Here is a 27,191-nt window from a genome sequence, read left to right as displayed (position 1 = left end):
ACGTGATACCACGTGTTTTTTCAACTGGTCAGGCCTCGGGACACACTTTTTCCTTGGTCAATAAATCGCGACCTGAAATGTTGAACCATTCAAATCTATTCAACAAAAAATCGTGCTGATATATATACGTTTTTCAGCATACATTATTAAAGTGAAGTACAGGGCATATATCCCTTCACAGAACTGAAGAATGCTTTTAAAATAAAACTTGGCAGACTTGGCAATCCTGCAAATTCCCCACACGTGAAAAACCTGACATGCTGAAAACCCAACCCAGCAGGGGGTCTGGGGGGAGATTTTTTGAAATACTAACATATAAACTATGCATTTTGGTACACTCTGAGAAGAAAATAAATAAATATATTACTACCCGACATATTAATAATATTTTATGCCATTGTTTGTGTTGTACATTTTTATCTGAAGTTGTACCCATGGATGTATAAAGAATAGTTCTACCGCAAAGTTATTCTCCGTGGGGACTTCCGGCAACAATCTTGATTCTGATTGGCCAGAAGACTCGAAAAAACATCAGCAAAGATGTTTTATTGAGAAGATGATCACTACGTGACAGAAGTTTTCAAAACCGTTTATGGTCTCTGCACGCCTACTGCATGCACATTTTGAAAACGACTGCTCTAGACATTAAAAAGGACAAAGTGACTCACCAGTCTGGTAGTAGTTGTCTGTGTGCGTCCTCTGAGCGGCAGGAATACTCGTCTGGTAGTACTGCTTGTTGTCGTAGGTCGTGACGGCGGCAGGACGCCCGTAGCTGTAGTTGTCCTGCTGGGGATCACAGATAATATCATGAGAAGCATATTAAAGAAGAGAGCTGCAGCACAGACATCAGATTACTGCATTAAAGCCACTGAGTGAACAATTCAAGCGTCCTTTAAATGCTGATGTTATGGAACAATAAGACAATCTCAGAGAGTACGGCTGCAACTAGAGATTTTTTATTATTATATATATATATATATATATATATATATATATATATATATATATATATATATATATATATATATATATATATATATATATTTAATTTGTCAAATAATAATATGCCATAACAGATAAATAGTTTTAGATAAACACAAGAAGGTCAAGTGAAAATGTAAGCACTGTACTGCTTTTTAATATGCGCTTTGGATATATTTTGGATTAGTCGACTCGTGCAGCCCTTTCAAAACAGAAGCTTCTGTGAGATCTGATATGAGCACATCATGTTATGAGAAAGTGAGACACCTCAGAGGAAATTAGATAAGATAAGAAGTACTTTATTGATGCCAAGTTGTGAAATGTTTGTGTTGCAGCAGCTGCAGCATAAAAAGACATGGCATTGTACTATAAAATTAAGAGACTAGAAATAAATGAAGCAAGCAGGAAGCCACTGACCGTGTCGGGGTAGACCTGGTATGTCTGCGGGGTGGTGGTGGGCTGCGGGGGGGGCGGGGGGCTCTGGCTGCCTGTAGGCATACTCGGGGGGGGCCTGGTGGGTCTGGTAGGTCGGGTACGGAGCCGTGACCACGGGCCGGGCCGCCTGCACCGGGGCCGGAGAGTAGGAGGCCGTCACTGCATGAGCCACAGCAGGGGGCTGCTGCACGCTGTAGGCTGGGGAGGGGTGGGAGTACGCTGGGGGGGGCTGAGTACTGAGGGAGGGGAGAGAGGGAGAGAAATTACTTTAGACAATTAGACAGTTTATACATCCCAAAAACAAACTAAATTAAAACTGCGAGCAGTGATGAGCGGGCCCTCGCCTCTTTGCGCCGGTCGCCCCGGTGTTTAGTCGACGCATACATGTCCTCTAAAATGAGCCGTTTCTCATTTCTCTAATTTTAGCCTCCTCGACTCCCCGGTGCTCCGGTAGTGACCCGGAAATCGATGTCAGCGCGCCATGTTGAAGGAAAAATGTTTTCTCTAAATGCACATCGAGGATCGAGCATCGAGGAAGCTCTCTGGAGGAGCTATAACCAAGGATACACTGATGTAGAGGAGAGAGGAGAGAGGAGAGAGGAGAGAGGAGAGAGGAGAGGAGTCTCTCTGGAGGAGCTATAACCGAGGATACACTGATGTAGAGGAAAGAGGAGAGAGGAGAGAGGAGAGAGGAGAGAGGAGAGAGGAAGCTCTCTGGAGGAGCTATAACCGAGGATACACTGATGTAGAGGAGAGAGGAGAGAGGAGAGAGGAGAGAGGAGAGAGGAGGGAGGAGAGAGGAGAGAGGAGGGAGGAGAGAGGAAGCTCTCTGGAGGAGCTATAACCAAGGATACACTGATGTATCCTCCGGAGATGTATTTCAGGCAACAGTGATGTTTAAAAGAGGCGTGACGCACGGCCGGTCTGATCTCAACGAAGCACAGCTCTGCAAACTGTTCCCGTTGTGATAAGTTATTTAAGATGATCAAATGTGAACCAAACGTTCTGCCCTTTAATGTTTGTTTACTCACTAATTACATCTCCCCTGGATGTTAGGCTACTTTTTTTTTTATTTTATTAACGGCTTCTATCGTGACTCGATGTTTGCAGTGAGAACAGCTGCTGAGGTCCGTGCAGAAAGCAGAGCAGTGTGTATAATATATATCACTCATAATATATAACAGGCCTAAATTAGACTCATTATTTGAAGGCTTTAGTAGATATCTACAAATAAACAGTAGATATTTGAATGAGTAGAAGCAGGAGGGCAGAAAGCAGAGTTTATACAGAGGTCGCCCTCCTGTTAGTCATCCAGTTGCAGGATAAAGAAAAAAAAAGATAATTCCGTAATTAAATACTCACACAGATGAACAACATTCTATATATACATACACATACATATGTACACACATACATACACCCATTTCCAGGGTGAAAATAAAATAACAAAGTAAAACAAATTAAAAAGTCATGGTTGGGCCTGTTGTCTTAGTCCTGCTGAGCACAATAGAGCAGTGAGGGATTGAATCCTAAAACCCGGAAATTAGTTATTGTTTTACAATTTCCGGTTCCCTCGTCTGGACCACAGCTTTTTTTGGGAGGGTTAGACGTATCAATTAATGTCTGTGGTTAACACAAGCTGAAGAGATTTTAAGGTTTTGTTCTACGACATAAACGTCAGTAAATACCCAACATTAGCCACCTTTAGCTTAGCGGTGGTGACGTGAAGTCATGTGACCGTGCTGTAGTTCCTTTATAGCCCAACATTAGCCGCCTTTAGCTTAGCTGTGGTGACGTGAAGTCATGTGACCGTGCTGTAGTTCCTTTATAGCCCAACATTAGCCACCTTTAGCTTAGCAGTGGTGACGTGAAGTCATGTGACCGTGCTGTAGTTCCTTTATAGCCCAACATTAGCCACCTTTAGCTTAGCGGTGGTGACGTGAAGTCATGTGACCGTGCTGTAGTTCCTTTATAGCCCAACATTAGCCACCTTTAGCTTAGCGGTGGTGACGTGAAGTCATGTGACCGTGCTGTAGTTCCTTTATAGCAAAACATTAGCCTCCTTTAGCTTAGCGGTGGTGACGTGAAGTCATGTGACCGTGCTGTAGTTCCTCTATAGCCCAACATTAGCCGCCTTTAGCTTAGCGGTGGTGACGTGAAGTCATGTGACCGTGCTGTAGTTCCTTTATAGCAAAACATTAGCCTCCTTTAGCTTAGCGGTGGTGACGTGAAGTCATGTGACCGTGCTGTAGTTCCTTTATAGCCCAACATTAGCCACCTTTAGCTTAGCGGTGGTGACGTGAAGTCATGTGACCGTGCTGTAGTTCCTTTATAGCCCAACATTAGCCACCTTTAGCTTAGCGGTGGTGACGTGAAGTCATGTGACCGTGCTGTAGTTCCTTTATAGCCCAACATTAGCCACCTTTAGCTTTTTTTTTACTTTAAAAATCCTAAAGTTGTGTTAATATGTGGAGAAGTATCATAAACGTTTGTTTGACATTACTACTTAAACAGTATTATAGGTTAAGATACCCAGCAGTATTTTAAGTAATTAAACCATGCCCCGCCATTAAAGCTGCAACATAATGCAGTCATTAAACTATGATTGTGAAATGAGCCATTCTGCATAATGAGTACTTTCACTTGTTGGCACTTTGTTGTTGATATTTTGAGGATAATACTTCTGAGTCATTACTACTTTCACATAGGTAACAGGAATAAATACTGGAAAAGAGCATTTATATAAGGTATGTACAGAGAAAATAATTACATTAGCTCTCTGTAATGCAGGGAAACCGTCTGGTTTTTCAGGTTTAGTTTGTTTTGAGTGCCGTTAAGAAGACAAAACAGCAACGACTAACCACAAAGAATGATGATTACATGATGTGTTAATTATATTTCATATACCTGTCAAACTAACAGCCGACATGATTTACCTGTACCACAAACTTGGCAAGCATCAATGCATGCTGCTGGAGTTTTCTTTATTTTCTACCTAGAATCTATTTTAAATGTTCATTTGTGGGAGCTTGTTGATGTAAAACAAAACGTGCATTGTTTGCAGAGGTGAAAGAAGTACTCAGATCTTGTACTTGAGTAAAAGTAGAAGTACTCAGATCTTGTACTTGAGTAAAAGTAGAAGTACTCAGATCTGGTACTTGAGTAAAAGTAGAAGTACTCTGATCTTGTACTTGAGTAAAAATAGAAGTACTCAGATCTTGTACTTGAGTAAAAGTAGAAGTACTCAGATCTTGTACTTGAGTAAAAGTAGAAGTACTCAGATCTGGTACTTGAGTAAAAGTAGAAGTACTCTGATCTTGTACTTGAGTAAAAATAGAAGTACTCAGATCTTGTACTTGAGTAAAAGTAGAAGTACTCAGATCTTGTACTTGAGTAAAAGTAGAAGTACTCAGATCTTGTACTTGAGTAAAAGTAGAAGTACTCAGATCTTGTACTTGAGGAAAAGTAGAAGTACCAGAGTGTAGGAATACTCTGTTACAGTAGAAGTCCTGCATTCAAAATGTTACTAAAGTTAAAGTATAAAGGTATTATCATCAAAATATAGTTAAAGTAGCGACAGTAAAAGTAGTCATTGTGCAGATTGGTCCATTTCAGAATAATATATATGATATGTTTTATAATGAAAGTGTTCTCAAAGCTGGTAAAGGTGCAGCTAGTTTGAATGACTTTGTATACTGCAGGGTAGCTTGTTGATTTACTCCAGGTGGAACTAAAGTCTGATTTAACACTTGATAATATTTCACATCATTCATCCACATCTGTAAAGGGTATTAAATACATGTAGTGGAGTAAAAGTACAATATTTACCTCTGAATTGTACGTGAGTAGAAGTACAAAGTAGCAAAACATTGAGATACTCAAGTAAAGCACTAGTACCTCATAAATGTACTTAAGTACAGTACTTGAGTAAAAGTACTTAGTTACTTTCCACCTCTGCCTACAGGGCAGCTCCACCAGGTTTAGCCCTCTTTAATCCGGCCAAAATATCTCGTCACAGCTGCAACCGGCTCCGTTAGCCAAATCAGCTGCGTGACATTCACCATAACCGCCTTATTGTTCATCTTTAAGCTATTTTAAACTGGTTAAAAGGGTAAATAAAGATGACCATACTTGGGTTTTATCACCTAAAGCCAGCTGTGTGTCGGCCTGCTAACGTGAGCTAACAGAACTAGCAGGTGAAGCTAGCTGAGTACCCAACGGTACCAACCGCCGACCGTTGCACAGCACGCGCAGATAGACGTGACTCAGAGCACGAGCTGATAGATGTGAGTCAGAGCACGAGCTGACATCGAGCTCCATCACCTGTATTTACCTGTACTGCGGACCGGCACCATGTGTGAAGCCGAAGTAATTGCTTGCAGCCATCTTGGCATCTCCAGTACAGTAACGGGCAGACAGGCAAAGACATAAGGAAGAGACTGACCGGCAAGATAGTTCCCCCCCTCTCGTGCAGCCGTTGGCGAGGACGCTCTGAAACGCCGGAACTGCGTCAGTCTTTTTTGTTTTTTGTATTATTATTATTTTGCATTGAACATATTTAGAACATACAAAAGCTCGGTGAGGATATCATCAGGTTATCAACATAAGTGCAAAGAAAAATCACAATTAGAAAAAAAACATAAATAATACATCCATAGGAGCCAGGGGGAAAGAAAAAGCATAAAAGCACAAACACATTTAAGAGGCATTAAGCTTACTTACAAATAATAACCATTTGGAAATGTCATTGTAAATATTCTTTATAGAAAGAAGATTGTATTTTTCTAAGGGACAGAAAAAAGGACTTAAATCATTCATGAAACAGGGAAGGACGCTGATTTGTTGTACAGTTACCATTAATTTTAGGGACATTTCATATAATAATAATACATTTTATTAATAAAGGCGCCTTTCAAGCGTCTCAAGGTCGCCGTACAAGGTACACAAATCAAAAACAAAAGTCCGAAAAACACGACAATATAATCAATCAATAAAACAGAGGATGTGTGATGTGATCTGGGTGGATATGCTATATGATATATTCATAAAAATATATGGGCTGACTGACTCCATACTTTGTCATTTTTGTATTGTTATTGAATAATAATTAAAAAAAGAAAAAACTGTGAGTGACTCGTTACAAGAAAAGTGACAGTGCAGATAAAGGCATACAAATAAAAAAAGAAAGAAAGACTAATAAGTACACATCCATGGTTAGAAGTAACAGCATTTAAAACGCTGATTGCATATAATGTATGTATTGCAAATACCAGTGATTAATGCTGAGTGAAGTAGCAGAATGCAAAAGAGTGTAAATTGCACATATCAGGGTTATTGCACAGGATTGTAATATTCTGTATTGTGTGGTGGTCTACCAGGGCCCGTGGTGGTTGTACAGTCTTCATATAAAGTCACGTTGTCATTTGGATTGTCTATGTTTTCAATCTTCACACTTATTAATGTGTGATTAATGCTGTGTCCTTGTGATAAATGTTGTTTATTTGACTTGTTTTTTTACCTCTGTAAAGCGTCGTTGAGCAGCTGATAAAGCGCTTGATAACTATTATTATTATTATTATTACACACAACATATATGAGGCAGACAGCAGAGAAACCCCCGACACAGACCGTCAAGATGGTTCCCCCCCTCTCCTGCTGCTGTTGGGGAGGACTATCAATGCTACACCGGAACTGCGTCAGTCAAACATGTGTCTGTGAGTCAGATCAAAACAAAAATACTACACAAAAAATGTAGTGTGAGTGAGTGTATCATTTCAGATTATTTACGGAGACATTTTAGCATGAATTAATTTCTCAATTTCTTCTGGGTATTCAACACAACTCTTCACGCATGAACACTTCAAATTAGAAGAAATAGCTCTGATAAGTCGTTTTTCCTTTATAATTTTGCGTAAGAAAACACATATTCATACCTATAAGTGGAAATGCAGTACTGGATCTCGATACTATTAACTTTACTGCATACTATGAACCACCCACCACATTAGCCCTTTAAATGCCAGTTTGCTTGCTTACCTAATACCAGGTTTTTCTTTTATGAAAATAAATTGTGTACTGTAAATGCCAAGAGTGTTTTAGTCTATCCTGCCAAAATCACTTCACCCGCTAATGGTCTCTAGTAAATATGCTTTATTTTTTGTGTGCAATTGGCCTTCAACCTCTTTGTAAATGGACTGTATTTTAAAGGTGGGGTAGGTAATTCACTTCAGAAACACTTTTTGTTATATTCCATGGAATGCTCTTAACATCCCAATAGCAATGAATACACCAAATGCTTTGACAATAAATATATACAAATATTTCATCTGTGGAAGCCGTGGCGCTGTAAAAAGCATGACCAATCATCTGAGCCGGCTAAAATAACTGGATGGCCTACCTGCCTGTCAGCCTTCCATCTCGTGCCCTCATTGGTCATGTGCGCGTTTGTGTGTGTTGGAGGAGGGGCTCTGTAAGGACGTCTGAAGGAAGGGGCAGATTTTTTTCGGTTGTGTACTTTCAAATTCTAGCGCACTCGAGCTGGTTTCTCCATTCTTACCTACCCTACCTTTAATATAGCGCTTTATCCACTTTACGACCCCTCAAAAGCTCAAATTGCAAACTTAGAGTCATACATATCCAAATGCCAATCGGGATACATTAAAATGTTGTTGCATGGGCCTTCTGATTGATAGACTGCCAAACTCCCTCACAGCCACAGTCGCTGAAGCACACAATACATACAGTAGCCTTGGATACTGTGCGACAACCTATTTAACAAATGTACTAGAACACTAAAGGCGGTCTCCCATCTAAGCATTGACCGGGATCAACTGTGCTTAGTTTTTGTGGAACAAAGGTAAACAATTGGATGTATAACGCCACCTTTTCCAATTGTAATGGAATGTGGATGGCTTTGGCTCAAGGACTAAATGGATGTCTGCCAATCTGAAGGTCAAGGGTTCAAGTCTGATTACAATTGGTAATGGAAAACGCTTCGAACACTTACAATGTGTTAAAATAGTGGCACAACGAGCTTCAACCTTATTTCTTTCAGAACAAGCCAATATATCCTTTTCCCAAACTCCCCTGTTATACCGGGTAGTGCCACAAAAACAACTGTATTCAAATCCTGAGATGGGGTCTCACCAAATATTAACTCGGCCAATGCATGGTAAGATCGTATGTGATGTGAAGTGCACATGCAAACACACCGTCTATAGCAGGTTAACACTGAGAATTGGTGTTTGCACCATTGTTGGGTAATGCACTTTGCTTAATGAAAAACAATTCCGGGCGAAAATTACGGCCCCGCCCACTTTTGGGGGAAAACAACGCTGTCATTTGAATGGCGGTCATTACAGATTCAGAAGTTTTTGCCAATCCGATCAGAATTTTTTGAAAACCGTGGATTTTTGGATCTTCAAAGAGCCCGATTACGATGGCCAGTCAGGCAAACAATTACATTCAATCATTTGAAATCGACAATCGGTCTCGATATATGGTTAAATTAAAATCAGTAGGCGAGACTGTAATGAGCGAGGCGGAAAATAATAATTTTATCATGCCAACAAGCTGCTGTGTCGTTTATTGCACCTAAAACATTAAAACAAATCCAGAGTTACGTTTTTCTGTACTTCCTCTATGAACAGGACAGTAAAAGAAGAGCTCGGTGGCTTCAGGCTCAATCGCCATTCAAATGAGAGCGCTGTTTCCCCCAAAAGTGGGCGGGGCCTTAAAGTGACGTAGATGTTACTCTCATCTATGAAAATCGATAGCCTACTGCTATATTTAACAATATATCGAGCCCGATCATCGATTTCCAATGATTTAATGTAATTGTTTGCCTGACTGTTCATTGTAATCGGGCTCTTTGAAGATCCAAAAATCCACGGTTTTCTTAAATTTCTGATCGGATTGGCAAAAACTTCAGAATTTGTATTGACCGCCATTCAAATGACAGCGTTGTTTTCCCCCAAAAGTGGGCGGAGCCGTACTTTTTGCCCGGAAGTGACGCATTTGTTACTCTCATGCAACAGACCAACACCTATTTTTTTCATTATTTATTCACGAATATATATGAACATAATTTATTTTGTATACAAAATATTTCACATCAGGGATAGACATATAAAGTAATATAAAAGTACATAAAGTTAATAAATAAAAAACCCGAAGCGCTGTGTCACCGGAAACATTGACCGGAAATACTGTAAACGGGCGGGAAGTTGAACATCTTTGAGATTTCAAAACGTTTTCATCACCGACTGAATTAACGTGTATTTAAATAAAGAAGCATATTCTGCAAGAGCGGAGTAAGTACGAGGACTTTAATAATCTCACTGTGGTCAAAGGTTGAAGCTAACTAAGCTATCTGATGGGAATTCAGTAGCTTTAGCTCGGTAGTAGCTAGCTTTACAGGCTAGTATTAGCTCTGTTCAAGTTGTTTACGTTGTGTTTTCTGACAGGATGGTGGACAGAAGTCTTGTTCGGGACTTGAGACGTTGGGCGACCGAGGAGTTCAATCTGCCCCCGGACAGCCTGCCAAATGACGGCAACTTTAAAACGTGGGTATCATTTTTACTGTCTTAAACGTACACTAAGGGGCCACTTTATTAGGTAAACCTGAAGAATAATGCAAAGCAGTGCAACAGCTCTGATATCAATTGTACTTGGTAATATTCAGTTTGTGTTGACATTATAGGGAACGTGGGATTTATTTGTAGTTGTCAGTGTTGTACAGGATTACATTATACTGAGAGGTGTTTCTATTTTTGATGTTCTCCATATTTTTACGAATGAATGGAACAAAGTTATGGAAACACCTCTCAAGACAATGCAACAAACTACAACAACACCACCATGACCATATTATCACCTCTATGTAAAATGAACATGACCCTTATTGGCATCATAAAAGAAAGCAGAACATATCTGAATCAGAAATCAGTCAGAAACAGGTTTATTGCCAAGTAGGTTTACACATACGAGGGATTTGTCTTGGTGTATATAGGGCATACATGAACCCAGTCAAAGAGGATATGTATTGGGTTATAGATTGTATAAGCTTATAATGTGGCCACTGGATGTATGTTAAATGTTCTCACAGTTTAAGCTACATTTTGCATTGTTGAACAATTGTAAAGCTGATCTTTTGTTCTCCAGGCTCTGCATCGGACAAGGGAAGTCAATATGGAAATATGTCATCCAACATGTTTTTCAACAGAGGTAAGTCTTCCAGGTCTGATGTTCCTCAATACATTTCCTAGTAATGTAGCCATGCTGATCATCCCAGAGCTCACTCAATCCTCATTAGTCTTGTCAGCAACTGCTTAATCTCTATAATAAACTACAGTCTGGCAGTATTACAATGGGTTAAAGATTTCTGACGTTTTGTTTGTTTTCCCAGGAATGTCAGGATCATGCGTGGCAATCTGCAGTGGTATCCTTTCTTGTCCACATTTTAAGGATTTTAAAGCCACCTTACATTGGCCGTGGCAATTCATGCGCACATGTGGGAAATCTAGCTGCTCTTTTAAATGTGAGTGAGAGATAACATAGACAGAATAGAGTCTTGTTGATGGTGTTTGTACCTGTCAATGTACAGTGTGTGTGTGTGTTTCGCATTTCCAGGGTGTCCGCGGGGTCTTAAAAAGTATTAAAAGTTGATCAATCAATTTAGCAAAAATGAAGGCTATTCAAAAGTATTAAAAAGTATTAAACGGCATTTCCCAAGGTATTACATTTTGTAGCTTGTTTTCAATAAGTATATGAATTGTCCAAAGAGGTTGTATTCTACAGTCTGCCTGAATGTAATCATTGCGTAGGTGTGTAGTGTGATTCTGTGTAGTTTATTTATGGCATCCCGTTGGATTTGACGTCATCTGAACAGGACATCGCACGCTCACTGCTTGATAGCGCGCAAAGGTCCGTTTACGCCGGTTGTTAAACAACATCGTTATGGGGAAATGCAAGTCTGCGTCCAAATGGTTGGAAGATAAGGAGGAAGGACAATCAATACTGTATATAGTCAATGTGAGGTAAAGTGTGTCGCCAATGTAACCGGTTAGAACTCAAAGTGGCGATGAGGTCTTAAAATGTATGGAAAGGGTCTTCAAAGGTAAATTTGAGTTCAGGATTCCTGCATATACCCTGATTTATTCATTGATGCCCTTAACATAATGATCTTCAAGGTACAAAGTTATTCAAGACAAAGAGGTAAGCTCAAACTTGATTTTCTTTCTTGTTGCTATTTTCTATTTCATGTTATCCCTGCTTAAAGTAGTACTTGATTAATCTTGATTGATAGTGTAGAATTTTGAATTTCCAGTCAGAAACCCACAGATAAAGTGACATGTGTTTTGATCTGCTCAGTTGAAGCAGGCTGAGGGCCAGAGTGAGGCCGCTAAGCAGAAAGACCTTCAGAGGAAGATCGAGCAGCTGAAGTCCGAGATCAGTCACCTGGACTCTCAGATCAGTGGGACAGAGGAACAGCTGGCTACACAAGGTGAGTTCCTCTCAGTGTCTGAGCGAACCACAGTACTCTCAAACAGAAAGCCTACACTGGTGTTGTTCTACTCTTCACCAACAGAGCAGTCCGTCAGCCGTACCTGGGCTCAGGTGGAGGACAGCCGGCGCAGAGAGATGCTGCTGCAGGCCTTCAGGCAGCGTTGCATTGTGGGCCGCCAGGAGCTCTCTGATGACAAACAGAAGATCAGCGGGCACTGCCAGACTCTGGAACAAATGTCCAGGTAAGCTAGATCATTAAGAGTTGGGGGTGTGACGTCACGTTGTGTCACGTGACTTGAATTTTGAATTGAGCCATCCCTTATAGATACTATCCCTTAACGTATGTATGCACACACACACAATTTTGAATTGCGCCTTCCCTTATACTATCTCTTAACCTCTCCCTGCCGACAGGGACACCCCTCCTGGCATGGTCCTTGGAAGATTTCCGTCACAGGAACGCGCTTTGCTGGCGGGCGAAAATTTGCCCCTCCAACAGAGGGATGTCCTTGTCCTTTTACCTTTTCGTCATTTCAAGCGATAAAAACTCGATCTTCTCTCAAATTATTTATTTTTTTGGACGCCCTCGGCTCGAGTTCAGGGTGTTCCGAGCTGAATAAGAGCGTCAAATGACGGCAAGACGCCCGCCTGGCTGAAACGCTACCAGAAGTTAATACCTGTTTCCTTGGGTCTTCCTGGTTGAGAACTAATTCTAATCTTGAATATTTACTCACATTAATTAGTGATGCTTAATGCTTGTATCCTCGCCGTTACTCGGATCCACTCCACACTGTAAACGGTTCTTCCTTGGACCATGCAACACTCCACCATCATGAACAACTGTGCCAGTACGTTAGTAAGAGTTGTGTTGTGTTTTGCAGGAAAGCAGAGGTTGAGGTGCTGTTTGATAATCAGCCCTCCAGCAGCAGTGATGGTGACAACGTGAACTCCAAAGCTGCAGCAGAGGCACAAGTCCTGGTAAGAGCTGCTTCAGTCTGTGGGAACAGGCCGACTCACACAAAAGCTAAACATGGGTTGTGTGAGGAATGTTTAGTTACTATATATTGCACTCTATTCACATCCCTCATTTGGTTTGAGTGTCTGAATTGTTTGGGAAATGTTTTTATTGTAGTGCCTGCAATATCTAATGCAGTTTTACGTGGGAAACGGCAATGCATAACTTCTGGTTGTTTCTTTTTGCATCTGATTCCATCTCCTACACAATAGATTGATGTCAATTTGACAGCTGTAAGATAGATGATAGATAGATATGTATTCCTCCCAAGTTGGAAAATTGTTTTGTCATGGCAGCATTAAGACAGTCAATCTCCAAGAGTTACAAAATTACTTAAAAATAGAATAAAATAAAGATGAAACATTTAAATGTAAAAACAATTTATACATATTCTCAGTAAAAAATACATATAATCAGAGAGAGGAGTATCTAAACACTATAAAATACACAGTATAATTAGAATACTCTGTAATATACCAATCTACTAAACGTATAAATATAGTTTACTATATACATTTAACAATTGTGTTCAGTAGCTTGAAATTAGAAGTATAAAAAGCTGGAATCTAAATATTTTGGACGAGCAACCTGTAACCTAAATATGACAAATGTAGACCCATATCTTTCTTAGCTGATTAAAGGAGTCATCATATTTAATTATTCTTTGACAGCGTGAAGTGAGAGAGCTGTGTGACGGCAGGGTCCGCTTCTACCAGTCTCTGCAAGACAGTGAGCTGAAGACAACGTCCAAACAGTAAGAACTACCACGAGAGATACAGTATTGAAAAAACTATTTAATACTTTTGACAACTTTTTTTATTTTCTTGAATGAATTCTGTCTTTGTCTCTTGTCAGTATGACCAGAGAACAGAGGACTTTTGTGTTTCAGTACTGGCTGAGTGCTGTGGAGGTTTGTATATTTTGAGCACATTTCTCTACATATTTTGCCCTCTCGTTTACTGTCAATAGAGTGCCACAGTGACGCGTCCTAAAACCCGGAAGTAAACTCCTTCCGGTTCCTTCGACAAAAACGCAATGCAATGTCTCCATAGGATTTTGGAAAATAGCTGGAAATCAGGTCTGTGGTTGAGACACATTGAAGAGACGGATTACGTTTTGTTCAGCCGGATAATCTCCACATGTCTACCCTACTTTTATCATTTTCTAATCATAAATCTAGTCGCCAGAAGCTAACGTTATGCTATATACGAACTACAGCCGGGTCGCTGCTTCAACGTCACGCCAACTTAAGATCCATATTCAAACATACAGATTCTAAATGGTACGAGTTGAAGCGTTTGTTTGAACAGTTTGCAGGAGGCAGGTACTTGCTCTCAAGCAGAACAGGGCAAACTAACTTAGAGGAGTGTTTACGTGTTCGGCGTAATGACGTACAACGTCCTCGACAACTTCTGTAGTCCTATTCAGCCACTTGGTAACAACCATCGTTTTTCAGACACGTCAACTCTTCAGAAATCACCAGTGGGGTCACTGCTGATGGATTTAATGTCCTAGAACAAAACGTGACCCGTCTCTTCAATGTGTCTCAACCACAGACCTTATTTCAGCTATTTTCCTAAACCCTATGGAGAAATTGAATTGCTTTTTGTCGAAGGAACCGGAAGTGGAAAAAATGCTAACTTACTTCCGGGTTTTAGGACGCGTCACTGTGGCACTCTATTGACACTTTGAATAATAATGTTTCTCGTCATGTGATCAGAACCTGTTGGGCGGTTATCCTCCGAACCACATCCTCTCAGCTTTACAGTATTTAGCCTCCAGAGAGCAGGAGGAACTGGAGGAGAAACTCTCGGCTCTGAACGTGATGCGCGATGTGAAGAATCTAAAGTAAACTCTTTATTAATGTTCTCTCCTGCTTTTAAACTAAGAAACGTTTTCGGTGTTAAAGTATACATGTTTTATATTAATCGCAGGTTCCGCTATGAAAGCAATCACCTTCTGGACATGTCAGCAGAAGAGGATGATCTGCCATCTGTTAGATGTCTCTTAGAGGTAACACACACACACACACACACACACACACACACACACACACACATGGACATTGCCGTGTCAAATTCAGGCATTTAAAGTCAAAGAAAACATGCTCTTGTGTTTTCTGTGCTTTGTGATTAAAACACTCATTTGTGGAATTGCATGTTTGTTTGAGCTGACCTCCAGCGTACCTGTTGTCTTTAACATGCAGCGCCTCTCACTCGGGGACCTCACACTGCTTTGTACACACATTTATTACATCTGTATGTAATTCATATATGCCTAAACCCTGCACGTTATCCATATATGCTTATCCCCCCCCATGTGCATCAAGTATACGTGAATATGCTGTAACCTCATGCTCTTTATCTACTAAAGGGCATTTAGTTACACTATGGGCAATGACAGGTGCCATAATTACAGGGTTATTAAGGAGAAACTCTTAATTAATGGCCTAGTACCTGTAGAATATGGTCCTGTAGAATAAGGCATTATTAAGTATTTTATAATGACGGATAAAGAGCCAATATACTGCTAATATGCATGTTAATTAACAACTAGTTGATGGTGAATATGTACCTTTTTTAAAGGTCACCTATTCTGCAAAATCCCCTTCTTCATGTCTCTTCTACATCAACACGTGTCCCCTCTTCTTCATGTCTCTTCTACATCAACACGTGTCCCCTCTTCTTCATGTCTCTTCTACATCAACACGTGTCCCCTCTTCTTCATGTCTCTTCTACATCAACACGTGTCCCCTCTTCTTCATGTCTCTTCTACATCAACACGTGTCCCCTCTTCTTCATGTCTCTTCTACATCAACATGTGTCCCCTCTTCTCCATGTCTCTTCTACATCAACATGTGTCCCCTCTTCTTCATGTCTCTTCTACATCAACATGTGTCCCCTCTTCTTCATGTCTCTTCTACATCAACATGTGTCCCCTCTTCTTCATGTCTCTTCTACATCAACATGTGTCCCCTCTTCTTCATGTCTCTTCTACATCAACATGTGTCCCCTCTTCTTCATGTCTCTTCTACATCAACATGTGTCCCCTCTTCTTCATGTCTCTTCTACATCAACATGTGTCCCCTCTTCTTCATGTCTCTTCTTCATCAACATGTGTCCCCTCTGTGGAAAGAGACTCTGAAAGTTTCAGGAACAAAGATTCTCTCTCTTTTTCTCCTGATCCATTTTTATAAAAACCTGTCTGAAAATGAGCTGATCAGATTTTGGCCACTTTATGATGTCATAACGATGTGTTGTCTTGTGTAACCATTAGCCAATCAGCAACCAAGGTAACCCCCCCCCCCCCCCCCCCCCCACCTTATCTCAGAGGGGCGTGGGGAGGGGCTCCTTATTTTCATCTAAAGTAACAGACAGAGAATCAGCACTTTGGAAACAGGGCTGAAACAGAGGGGATTATGGGTAATGCTGCAATGATCTGTTTGGTGTTTCAGCCAATCAGAGACAGGTTCTGGATATATCTGAGACCTGTGATATATTGATGAGAAACAGTATAATAGGGGACCTTTTAATATAAAGTGTTACCAAAATCTGATTTCAGGATGCTTGGGAGGAGGTGGAGCAGAGTTTGGTGCAGCTGGCCCTGACCCGCTCCAGAGTCCAGCTGATCCAGAACCAGCTGCAGGTTCGACGGAGGGAGGCGGAGCAGGAGGTGTCCGGCATCACTGAGGAGCTCCACAACGACACCTTGGCTCTGTAAGCAAACTCACTGACAATACCAGGAGTATGAAGAGGGGATTATCAAAGTCAACTTTATTGTCAATCTTTTAGTTTGTGTGTACAGACGGAGAGATCAAAATACCGTTTCCCACAGGTTGGGCAGCATGATTTGGAAATAATTACTATTTGCGATATTGCAACTGCGATATGATTTACAATATGGGAAGGCATGATCATTTTTGCATCATTATCATTACAAAAGTATATTGAAATGATCATAGTGCGATCCTTACCAATCAGATGTGTTTTGTTTAGTCTGTAGAATATGATTTGAAGGCCATGATATCTCTTAATCAAAATGTTATATTACCACATGTTCAGCCTTTAACAAATATAGTGTCACACACACACATACACACACACTCACACACACACAGACACAAATATAGTGTTTGAATATTGCACTAATCCATATTATATTTCTCTTAATTATTGTGCAGCCCTGATCCCAGTAGCTATATTTGTTTTTATGGAAGTTCATAGTACACACACACACACACACACACACACACACGCACACACACATACGCACACACACACACACACAGACACACAGACACAGACACACACACACACACACACACACATATAGTGTTTGAATATTACACTAATCCATATTACAATTTTGATTATATTTCTCTTAATTATTGTGCAGCCCTGATCCCACTAGCTATATTTGTTTTTGTGGAAGTTCATAGCCCAAATGCCAGGATGTAGGTACATAATTATTTTGTAGTAGCAGCTCATCATTGTCAAGCATTTCCACTGCTTCAACATTTTTCATTTTTCTCAATTAAGTCTGTTTTTTGGGGGAATTTCTTGTTGCTTTTTTAGTCAAAGTCAACTCTCTTATCAATGTATCTGTATTCGTGGTACAAACAGGGGGACCGTAATGACGTTTCTCACTGTCCCAAAGAATAATAATAATTAAAAAAAAAAGGCACTTCAATAAATATATAGAAACAGCAGTCTTCACACAATTTATACATTTATACACATGCACACATTAAGACATAAATACAAGCACAACAATCAATATATACAAAATAACAGTCACTTCAATATCTTTGAGAATTAGTGCAAGACTGTCCATAGCAGTGTAAAAAGTGTCTGGTGCTGGATTTGAGTGTCTGAGTGTGTGTGGTAGACTAGAATGGATGAATATACGACAGCATTTCTTACATTTGCAATCCATTTGAATGGCTGACAGGGAAATGAGTGACTGATGTGATCGTCCTTTCTTTCTTCCATGCGGTCAGGTCGGCTCTGGAGGTGGAGCTGCAGGTTGTGATGCAGGCTGCAGCGCGGGATCACATCAGAGAGCGCTGCCTCCAGCTGGACCAGCAGGCCAGGAGCCGGCAGGAGGCGCTCAGGAGTCTGCACAGCCAGTGGCAGAGCATCCTGGACTTCAGACAACTAGTGGTGAGAGCATGGACGACAGATCTTATCTTAATAAAGACGGGACAATCTGAAGGCTGGCGGTCATATTTTAAAGGATTAGATCACTGACTGAGAGCGATCCATCGTAACTTTAATGTGGTTCAGTTTGTCTGCAAAAACAGCTGGTAATTCAGTCTCCAGCGTTGAAAAAAAATGCAGATATAATCGCTTCAAATAAGCCAGACCATTTTTAAAGGTTATTTGTGTTGAATTGAATGCCAAGGATAGAGGTTGGTTTTCAGTTTGCAGTGGAAGAGATCTAGACATTCTTTTTTCTAAGATATTTCTGGGCCAGAGAGAGTCTTTATTGGACATTCGGCGGGGTCGGGAGTTTCTGCTGACATTACATATTATATTTTATTTTGTAAAATGTCATTGTTCAGATTGACCGGTTTAGGCACAATGCAGGGTTCGTACGGGTGCTGGAAATCCTTGAAAATGCTTGAAATTGTATGAGGTGTTTTCAAGGTTTGAAAAGTGCTTGAATTTTGGGAATGGTGCTTGAATTTGGGATAAAGTGCTTGAAATTGTAAATGCTTTACTTCGCTTTTTAGATTAAAAGAAAATAAAGAAGTCTGAGCGCGCTTAATTGCTTCGCTTTTACATAAAACAGCTCCGCTCCGGCCTGATGACAAGTACCTCCGGATTTGAGCTGTGAACGAGTACTTTTATCTGGTCAATTTTTGGCAGTAAGCTTCTAGTATTTACATGTAGAAAACCTAAAGCTTTACGTGAGCAGAAGTCAGGGAAACTCAGATCATTGTGACAAAGATTGACATCAGGGCACAGGTCAGAACTAGAGCTACATACAATAGAAGGTCCAGGATGAACATGCACATTGCCCGATATCATCAGTAGTAATGCAATCAGAGCACGGCCAAGAGCTAGCAGTGAGTCACAATGCCTAGTTTGTGTTGTGCGCACATTGACAGTGGAATGTAACGTAATCATCTTGTGTAGAGACCTCATAATCACACATGATAGTAGTGGCGGTTTGCATTTGTTATGCGCAGGAGGGGGTAGGGAGGCGGCGAATAACGCAAGGAAAAAGCAGTACAGTTTGGGATTAGCCATTGTTAGTAAGTCCAGTGAAGGTAGGAAGCAGCACTCACCCAGAGGTCAACAGTCCTTGGTTGTTTATAGCATAAGGAACATCTGATTTAATGTGAGGTAGGGAAATAATCATTTGAGTATAAGTATGTGTATATAAATATGTAATTTACAACAGCTGTAAGATGCTTGAAAAGCTTGAAAATGCACCTTGAAAATGCTTGAAAAGTGCTTGAATTTGACTTTGGAAAAGGTGTAAGAACCCTGTCAATGGCAGCTGCATTTTTTTTATAAAGTCCACTGTCACTGCAGGAGGAACAAATCTTCCATCTGCACCACATGATGTGAAAAGTTACTGCACTGTGAGTAAGTGGGGTATTGCGGCAGTAATATTCCAAACAAAGTGCCGTGAGGGACTAAACAAGAGAAAAACATTGTGGACGCGCAAAAACTCAGTCTTTCCACCAGTATGCGTTTGACCTCTTATTTCCAAAGCAAACATTCAATAGTCCATATCCATATCCATATGCGTGCATTCGTGCGGTCAACACAAATTGTCCTTCTCCAGCTCACTCCCCCTCCATCTATCACAAAGTGCGTAGGTAAAAGCAACCGGATATAACCGCAAACGTCACCACACAAATCCAATGACACGCCCACCACCTATAGTGACTCAAAAACATGTACCGTAACAAACACAGAAAAATACTTCATATGTGGCTCCTACATGGGGGTTAACAGATTATGACAGATGGTGATAATGTAGTCCGTTACTCACCAGGCTTGAGAGTATGTTTGTAGATAAAGATCTTGATTTGCCCAAACCTTAAAGGTGGGGTAGGTAAGTTTGAGAAACCGGCTCGAGATCGCTAGAATTTGAAAATACACAGCCGGAACAAATCTGCCACTTCCTTACAGAGCCCCTCCTCCAACACACACGAACGCGCACATGACCAATGAGGGCACGAGATAAGTCTGTGCACAGATGGAAGGCTGACAGGCAGGTAGGCCATCCAGTTATTTTAGCCGGGCCGGCTCAGATGATTGGTCGTGCTTTTTACAGTACTACAGCTTCCACTGATATTTTTTTATGGATTTTTTGTCAAAGCACTTCAGATATTCATTGCTATCGGGATGTTAAGAGCATTCCATGGAATATAACAAGTGTATCTCGAGCCGGTTTCTCAAACTTACCTACCCCACCTTTAATTGTGCCAAAATAACTCAGAATATGTTCACTAATAAGCTAGAAGTTTGGCTCTAATATGCATGTTAGTTAGCAACTGGTTGGTGGTGAATATGTGTAACTTAATCTAAAGTGTTAACCAGATTTTATGTCATTGCCCATAGTGTAACTAAATGCCCTTTTAATCCAACCAGAAAGTGCAAAGAGTAGATAAAGAGCATGAGGTTACAGCATATTCACGTATACTTGATGCACATGGGGGGGATAAGCATATATGGATAACGTGCAGGGTTTAGGCATATATGAATTACATACAGATGTAATAAATGTGTGCACAAAGCAGTGTGAGGTCCCCTACCCTACCTTTAATGAATTTAAGGTGTCAGTATTTCTCCAAACGTATATCATTGAACTTGTTGTTGTTGTGTCTGCAGGTTCTCAGACAGGAAGACATCAGAGGTCTGATTAAAGGAAACTCCACGGCCAAGACGGAGCTGATCCGTCTGCATAGAGAGGTGAGGAGGCAAATGCTTTTCTTTTTGTCTGTCTTCTGCACAGTCTCAGGAAACTTCCCAGCTGAGGGGAAAGCATTTCTGATTCTGGTGTAGAGAGATTATTTATAAGAGCTGCTTCATTTTGTGGTGAAAGAAAGGCTATGGCTTCTTTAGGCCAAAAGTAAGTGAAGTTTATTTATGAAGCGCTTTTCACTAGGGCTGTGCGATTATGGCAAAAATCATAATCACAATTGGTGATTTGGTCAATAATTGATATCACGATTATTAAAAACGATTATCCATTTACTTTGAAAACATCCATTTATTGAAAAAGAAAATGTGAACAGTATATTTTTAACAGTTGATTACCCTGAACTTTAAGGATAATTAAACTGAAAACACAATAAAAAAAAATTCGCATCATCAGGGGAGAGCATCTGGAGGGAGAGTGAGTCTCCTTCCCTCCTCTCTCCTCAACTCTGGCCTCCTCTAATATGTCTCCTCATTTCCTCTTTTGGTCGTCTTCCCCCTTTTCTCTCCTTTCTCTTCTCCCTTTGTTCCCTGTTCCCTCGTCTCCTCTCCTCTGTCTTTCTTCCTTTCAACTTCTCTACCCTTACCTTGTCTCCTGTCTCTTCTCCTCCTTACCCCTCTTTTGCACCTTTTTTTAATACAAATAATAATCGTTTTATTTCGATTACGTTGTTTTCGTAATCGTTGCAAGCCAAAATCGTAATCGAGATTAAAATACGATTAATTTCACAGCCCTACTTTTCACAGACAAAGTCACAAAGTGCTTGACAAGACAATAAAACATCATCATAGGAATCGTACAATGATAAATGAACACACAAGCCACGTGTTAAGAAGTCATAAAAGCACCAAAACACAATGAAAACAAAATAAAAACGTAGTATAAAATCAAGCTCACCGGTTACCCAAACTTTAAATGAGCTTTTAAAGGAGTCAGCAGACCGTAAAACACTTTTCCCACACAGAAAAAGCTCATTGTTGAACATCTCTTGAGCGTTTTCTCTCCCTCTGTTTTGATTCAGCTGCAGCAGTTTGTCCTCGCTACGCTGGTGCCTCAGTTTGAAGTCGTCTCCTCTGCAGCCAGCAGTCAGAGGAACTGCATTTCAAAGGAGGCGCGACAACTGGGAACCATTTCCTTTCCTGCTCTGGACCGGAGGACTACTGAAGGGTGAGAAGCCTGGGCTGACTGTAAGAACACGTGGCCTGATACCTGAAGGGGTGAACCGTACTCATTCCACATGTTTCTGTTGTTTCAGAGGACAGAGAATCGCTGCATCGTGGCTGTCCATCCATCGCCTGCAGGCCCCGACCTTCGGCAGCCTGTGTCAGAGTCTGGACTTCCCGCTGTACAGGGTGAGTCCGGCAGAGATGGCCAGGGTCATTACAAACCTGGAAAAGTCATGGAAATTCAAAATGCTAATTCCAGGCCCTGGAAAAGTTATGGAAAACAATATCCTTCCCAAGGTTTTGGAAAAGTCATGGAAATGTAACTAAAGTTGCATCAAATATAATTTATATTTTATCTAATCGCCAAAATAGTAATACTATAATTATAATGATAATAAAAACTGTATCGTAATGAAACGTAAAATGGCATTTAATGGCGCGTTTCCACTACAGCGCGGAGCACGGTTTAAGAGGGCTGTGACGTCAGCGGCCCGTCTTTGGTTGCGTTTCCACTTGGCCTAGTACCGGCCGGCGGGTCCTAATTCACAGTTTTTCTGGCCTCATAAAATCGTGGTTCTAGGGCCAGAGACAACGAGGCTGAGTCGGGCTGAGTAAGCTAAACTAGAGAGAGAATCGCTGGCAAGGGGGCTACAACTACAACAAGATGGACATATTTGAACGTGATTTAATTGTAATACACGTTTCAAAATGATGCCGAAGTAACAACATACTGATACCGGTTAGTAAAAACCATGAATTAATGCTTTGTCAAGTCTGCAGACAGACGGCAGGCGAAAAACCTTTTAAAATGCGTGTTTTCTAAATGGAGATTGGCTAAGCTAACGCAGTATATGCTCCGACCGTCCACACTCACAACAACGGCCTATACAGACATAAATAAACCAGCGACTGTATTCACCATGACACAGGCAGTCTGTGGTTTGTACTTGTTTAACTTTTGTCTAGTTTCTGAACAGATATGAGGAGCTGTGAGCTCTGAGTGCTAACAGCTAACGGCTGTGTTGTTTTTCTGGAGTTCTCTGAAGATGACGTCACGGCTCCGCCTACACTGCGTTACTATAGATACTACCCCAGTTCCTAAACTGTAATGGAAATGCGCCATAAAGTGAGCCAGTCCTAACGAGGCCCAGCCATACCGAGCGGGGCCGAGCGAGGCCGTGTAGTGGAAACGTGCCATAACTGTCGAGGTATTTTGCTGGTGAGAGATTTCAGTTGCTTTAGCGTGTAGAAGCTAGTAAGCCTACTATTTTATTTGTTTTAGATCGGCACAACATGTTTTATATGCAGACCTTATTTTCCTGTTCCATGTTAAAATAAACCATTTTCAGTGGTACCGCTGAGAAAGAGTCATTTTTTTGGTCGTGGAAAATTAGGTAAAGGTCATGGAGAAGTCATTGAAAATCATTGGTGAAAAAGTGTGTGCGTGTGTGTGTGAGATTGTGTGCGTGTGTGTGATTGTGTGTGTGTGTGTGTGTGTGTGTGTGTGTGTGTGATTGAGAGAGATTGAGTGTGTGTGATTGAGTGTGTGTGTGATTGAGAGAGATTGAGTGTGTGTGATTGAGAGAGATTGAGTGTGTGTGATTGAGTGTGTTTGAGATTGAGTGTGTGTGATTGAGATTGAGTGTGATTGAGTGTGATTGATTATATTTTGGTTCACACTAGAAGTATTTTATATTTAATTTTTTCACTATTTTGAATTTTTGAATTTTTTTTTACATTTTGATCTCTGCTATTCTGAGACCCTCACAGTATTCCAGTGCCTTTTCAAAACTCATCTCTTCTCCTCTTGTCTACTCATAGGCCCACCCCCCATCAATCCATGCCGGTTGATCAAGTTTGATAGTCCTATACCCCCCACCCTAACCTTCCCTTATATTGTAAAGCGATTTTGAGTCCTTGAAAAGCCCTATACAAATATAATGTATTATTATTATTATTATTATTATACTGACAGGTATCAGATCTTGCTGTGTGAAATAATCTTCCTGAGAGGTGTCACTACAGGTGATAAGAATCAAAGGTTCCCATAGGATTCCATGGAAAATGCGTGCGGGTCATTTTTGACCCACTTATGGAAGCTTGGGGTAGTTAATACAAAAACACAATTTCTTAAAATTTAAATTTAAAATTTGAATGGCGTGATATCCAAAACATGTTTTTTGAGGAATAGCTGGAATATGAAATGATAAAAAAATGTAATTACAAAGACACTTCAAGAAAACCACCTCACCGGGTCAAAAAAGACCCACTTATGCATCTCAGGGCAAGCATTTAATACATTCTACAAAACTGTTAAATAACTGTGGAAAAAAGACCATAACATTGACTACTGATGATTGATATTAACATTTATTGCTTTCCTATGAAGGTTTTGGTATCAGCTTCTCGAATACCCACCCTTAAACGCTACATGAGTGGTTCTGAATAGCGAGTTGACCTTTTATCGGCTGTTGTGAATGAGTTTTTATATTATATTTGATCGTCTCGTGAACCCTCAGTTTGTTTTGCATCTTTCTCTGACTGAATCGTCTCCTTCTTAAACTTCAGGCTCCAGAAGAGCTGTGTTCCCAGGCTCGCTCCCAGCAGCTAGAGTTGCGTTTTCTCCGTCAGTTACTGCAGCTGCACTCTGCTACTCTGCAAAACATACAAAAGGAAGTGGAGCTGCTGCATGCACCGGATCAAAAAGGTAACATGGGTCATTTTTATCATGATTAAAATACACACAAGGAAGGGCTGTATCGCTCTGTTTGTACACATGTTATTCGTAACACCCCCTGTTGTTAAATACCAATTATCTGTGGGACGAAACAAGGTATTCTGATTCTGATGTCCCCTGAAATAAAAGTTTACAGAATGATTTCAAAACATCTCAAACTACTGTTTCTCTACCCTTTTGCCTCTTAGCTCTGCTGTCCAGAGTGATGGAGGAGGATCAGAAGCTTCTGGAGTGTCTGGTACCGAGAGTCAGAGGCCTCACGCAGCGAAGCGCCCAGGGCCTTTCTTACGGGGTCCAAGTGAAAACTGCCATCTCCTACTGGTAAGGGGCATCACAGATCACATTGTGCATTTTTACAGTGTGTCATTTCATAAAAATGGAAGTTAGCGTTCAGTTATGGCTAAAAAAAAGTGTATGAAGATAAGTGCCTGGCTGTTTAACTTCATTGTTTATTCATTTTAAACTTTAAAAACGTTACCTTTACTTCAGTGTTAATTTTGGCAGCTATTTTAGATTTAGTCTTAGTCTTTAGACGAAAATGGTTATTAGCTTTAGTCACATTTTAGTCCTTTTTATCCTTCATAGTTTTAGTCTAGTTTTAGTCGATGAAAAATCATTACATTTTAGTCAACTTTTAGTCAAAATGTTTTCTCTTTAAACTAATTCAGTTAGGCAAATACAGGAATCTGAAATCTGAATCAAGGTGACAGCACCAAGTGTTGAAATTCATAAAGCAACATTTCACTGTCTTAACACTTCACTTGTGTAATATCTAGGGATGGGTATCGTTAAGAGTTTTTAACGGTACTACTACTCTTAAAAAATCTGTGTGCACGCCGCTGCAGCGTGTCTGTTAGGCCCCGCCCCCCGCACACACAGAGAGAGAGAGAGTTAGGCCCCGCCCCCCGCACACACAGAGAGAGAGAGAGTTAGGCCCCGCCCCCCGCACACAGACGAGACACAGGGAGATCGCTCTTCTGGAGTGAAGAGAGCGGAAATAATGATATTGCAAGTTAGAAACGTAAGATGCATTTTGACAGACAAGACGGACAATTGGGGGAAAATATCCTGCATTTTGAAAGTCCGATAGTCCACCATTAACATCTTAGTCCCGTCTCGTCTCGTCAACGAAAACTAAATATACATTTCGCCATAGTTTTTATTCTCAAGAATCTATTTTTAGCTCGTCATCGTCTCGTCTTAGTCGTGTAAAAAAGGTCGTTGGAGAACATCTTTCGTCATAGTTTTCGTTAACACTGCTATACTTGCATGTCTGTCTGATGATTTTGAATGATCACCTCAAAGTCAGTCAAAGTCAACTTTATTGTCAATGTTTCAGACAGAGATCGAAATACCGTTTCCCACAATCCCAAATACGAATATATATAAATATGTATATCCTCCTGTATACAATCAACAGACATATGCACACGTCAAGACATGAATAAAAGCACAACAATCAATATATACAAAACAAGAGTCACTTCAATGTCTTTGGGAACACCTTCACTCAGGAGTCTGGAGCATTTATCTGTTTTGTGTTTTTACAAATGTAGGTGGGATCAGCCAGCGCAGCATGTCCTCCCTGGGGTCCAGAAAGGAGGGATGACTTTCCAGCAGTGGCTTCAGAGGTGGAGACTTGCTGCCAAAGCCTCTTAGGGGAGGACCCTCATAGATTTTAAAGTATAAATGAGATTTCTAACTGCACCTTTCTGTATCATAATGACCATGCACACTTCTTTGTTCTGTGTTTATCATGCACATGGCTGCTGTTGATGTTTTACCATGTAAAATAAGTCACTAATAAATCATTTTGAATCCAGTTATGTGCTCATGTCTTCCTTGAAATGCATTTAAAGAAACAATAAAGTTGTTGAAAGCGGAATCTGTTCTGTATGTTGCTCTCATGCCCCTGAATGATCTGCAGAAATCCATTATTAGCACGGTTTCAGTTTCTCACACAGTTATGAATATTTATACTTGTGGTGGAACAGTGTAGAAGAATGCAGAGGTGAAGGAAGTACTCAGATCTTGTACTTGAGTAAGAGTAGAAGTACTCAGATGTTGTACTTGAGTAAAAGTAGAAGTACTCAGATCTTGTACTTGAGTAAGAGTAGAAGTACTCAGATCTTGTACTTGAGTAAAAGTAGAAGTACTCAGATCTTGTACTTGAGTAAAAGTAGAAGTACTCAGAGTGTAGGAATACCCTGTTACAGTAAAAGCATTCAAAATGTTCCTCAAGTAAAAGTAGAAAAGTATTCTCATCAAAATATAGTGAAAGTAGCGACAGTAAAAGTAGTCATTGTGCAGATTGGTCCATTTCAGAATAATATATATGATATGTTTTATAATGATTGATGCATTAAAGTGTTACTCTACTCTAGGTGTAACTTAAGTCTGATTTAAGACT

At 40.5% G+C, this 27,191-nt stretch overlaps 2 protein-coding genes across 2 annotated transcripts in view; one reads left to right on the top strand and one right to left on the bottom strand.

Annotated features, from left to right (window-relative positions):
* zfr2 (zinc finger RNA binding protein 2) overlaps positions 1-5,855 on the bottom strand; it is a 36,186-nt gene extending 30,331 nt beyond the window's left edge. Inside the window, 4 exon segments of the mRNA XM_034149700.1 lie at positions 669-786; positions 1,399-1,449; positions 1,451-1,652; positions 5,750-5,855. Coding sequence (XP_034005591.1) covers positions 669-786; positions 1,399-1,449; positions 1,451-1,652; positions 5,750-5,802 — 424 coding nt within the window. The 5' untranslated portion in view covers positions 5,803-5,855.
* A 3,760-nt stretch (positions 5,856-9,615) lies between these two features.
* Positions 9,616-26,666, top strand: haus5 (HAUS augmin-like complex, subunit 5). Its single transcript, XM_034149691.1, has 20 exons — positions 9,616-9,728; positions 9,882-9,980; positions 10,579-10,641; positions 10,823-10,855; positions 11,607-11,631; positions 11,788-11,920; positions 12,005-12,164; positions 12,804-12,900; positions 13,609-13,691; positions 13,793-13,847; positions 14,658-14,785; positions 14,872-14,950; positions 16,499-16,653; positions 17,937-18,099; positions 20,788-20,868; positions 21,900-22,045; positions 22,134-22,230; positions 24,613-24,751; positions 24,970-25,102; positions 26,338-26,666. The coding sequence occupies exons 2-20, from the start codon at positions 9,883-9,885 to the stop codon at positions 26,438-26,440; spliced, it is 1,971 nt and encodes a 656-aa protein (XP_034005582.1). The 5' UTR covers positions 9,616-9,728; position 9,882; the 3' UTR covers positions 26,441-26,666.
* Positions 26,667-27,191: the final 525 nt, after the last annotated feature.

This window comes from Trematomus bernacchii, unplaced genomic scaffold (genome assembly GCF_902827165.1).
Source record: "Trematomus bernacchii unplaced genomic scaffold, fTreBer1.1, whole genome shotgun sequence".
NCBI classification, from domain to species: domain Eukaryota; kingdom Metazoa; phylum Chordata; class Actinopteri; order Perciformes; family Nototheniidae; genus Trematomus; species Trematomus bernacchii.
The sequence above is the reverse complement of the archived record's forward strand: the minus strand, read 5'-3'. Positions and strand labels throughout refer to the sequence as shown.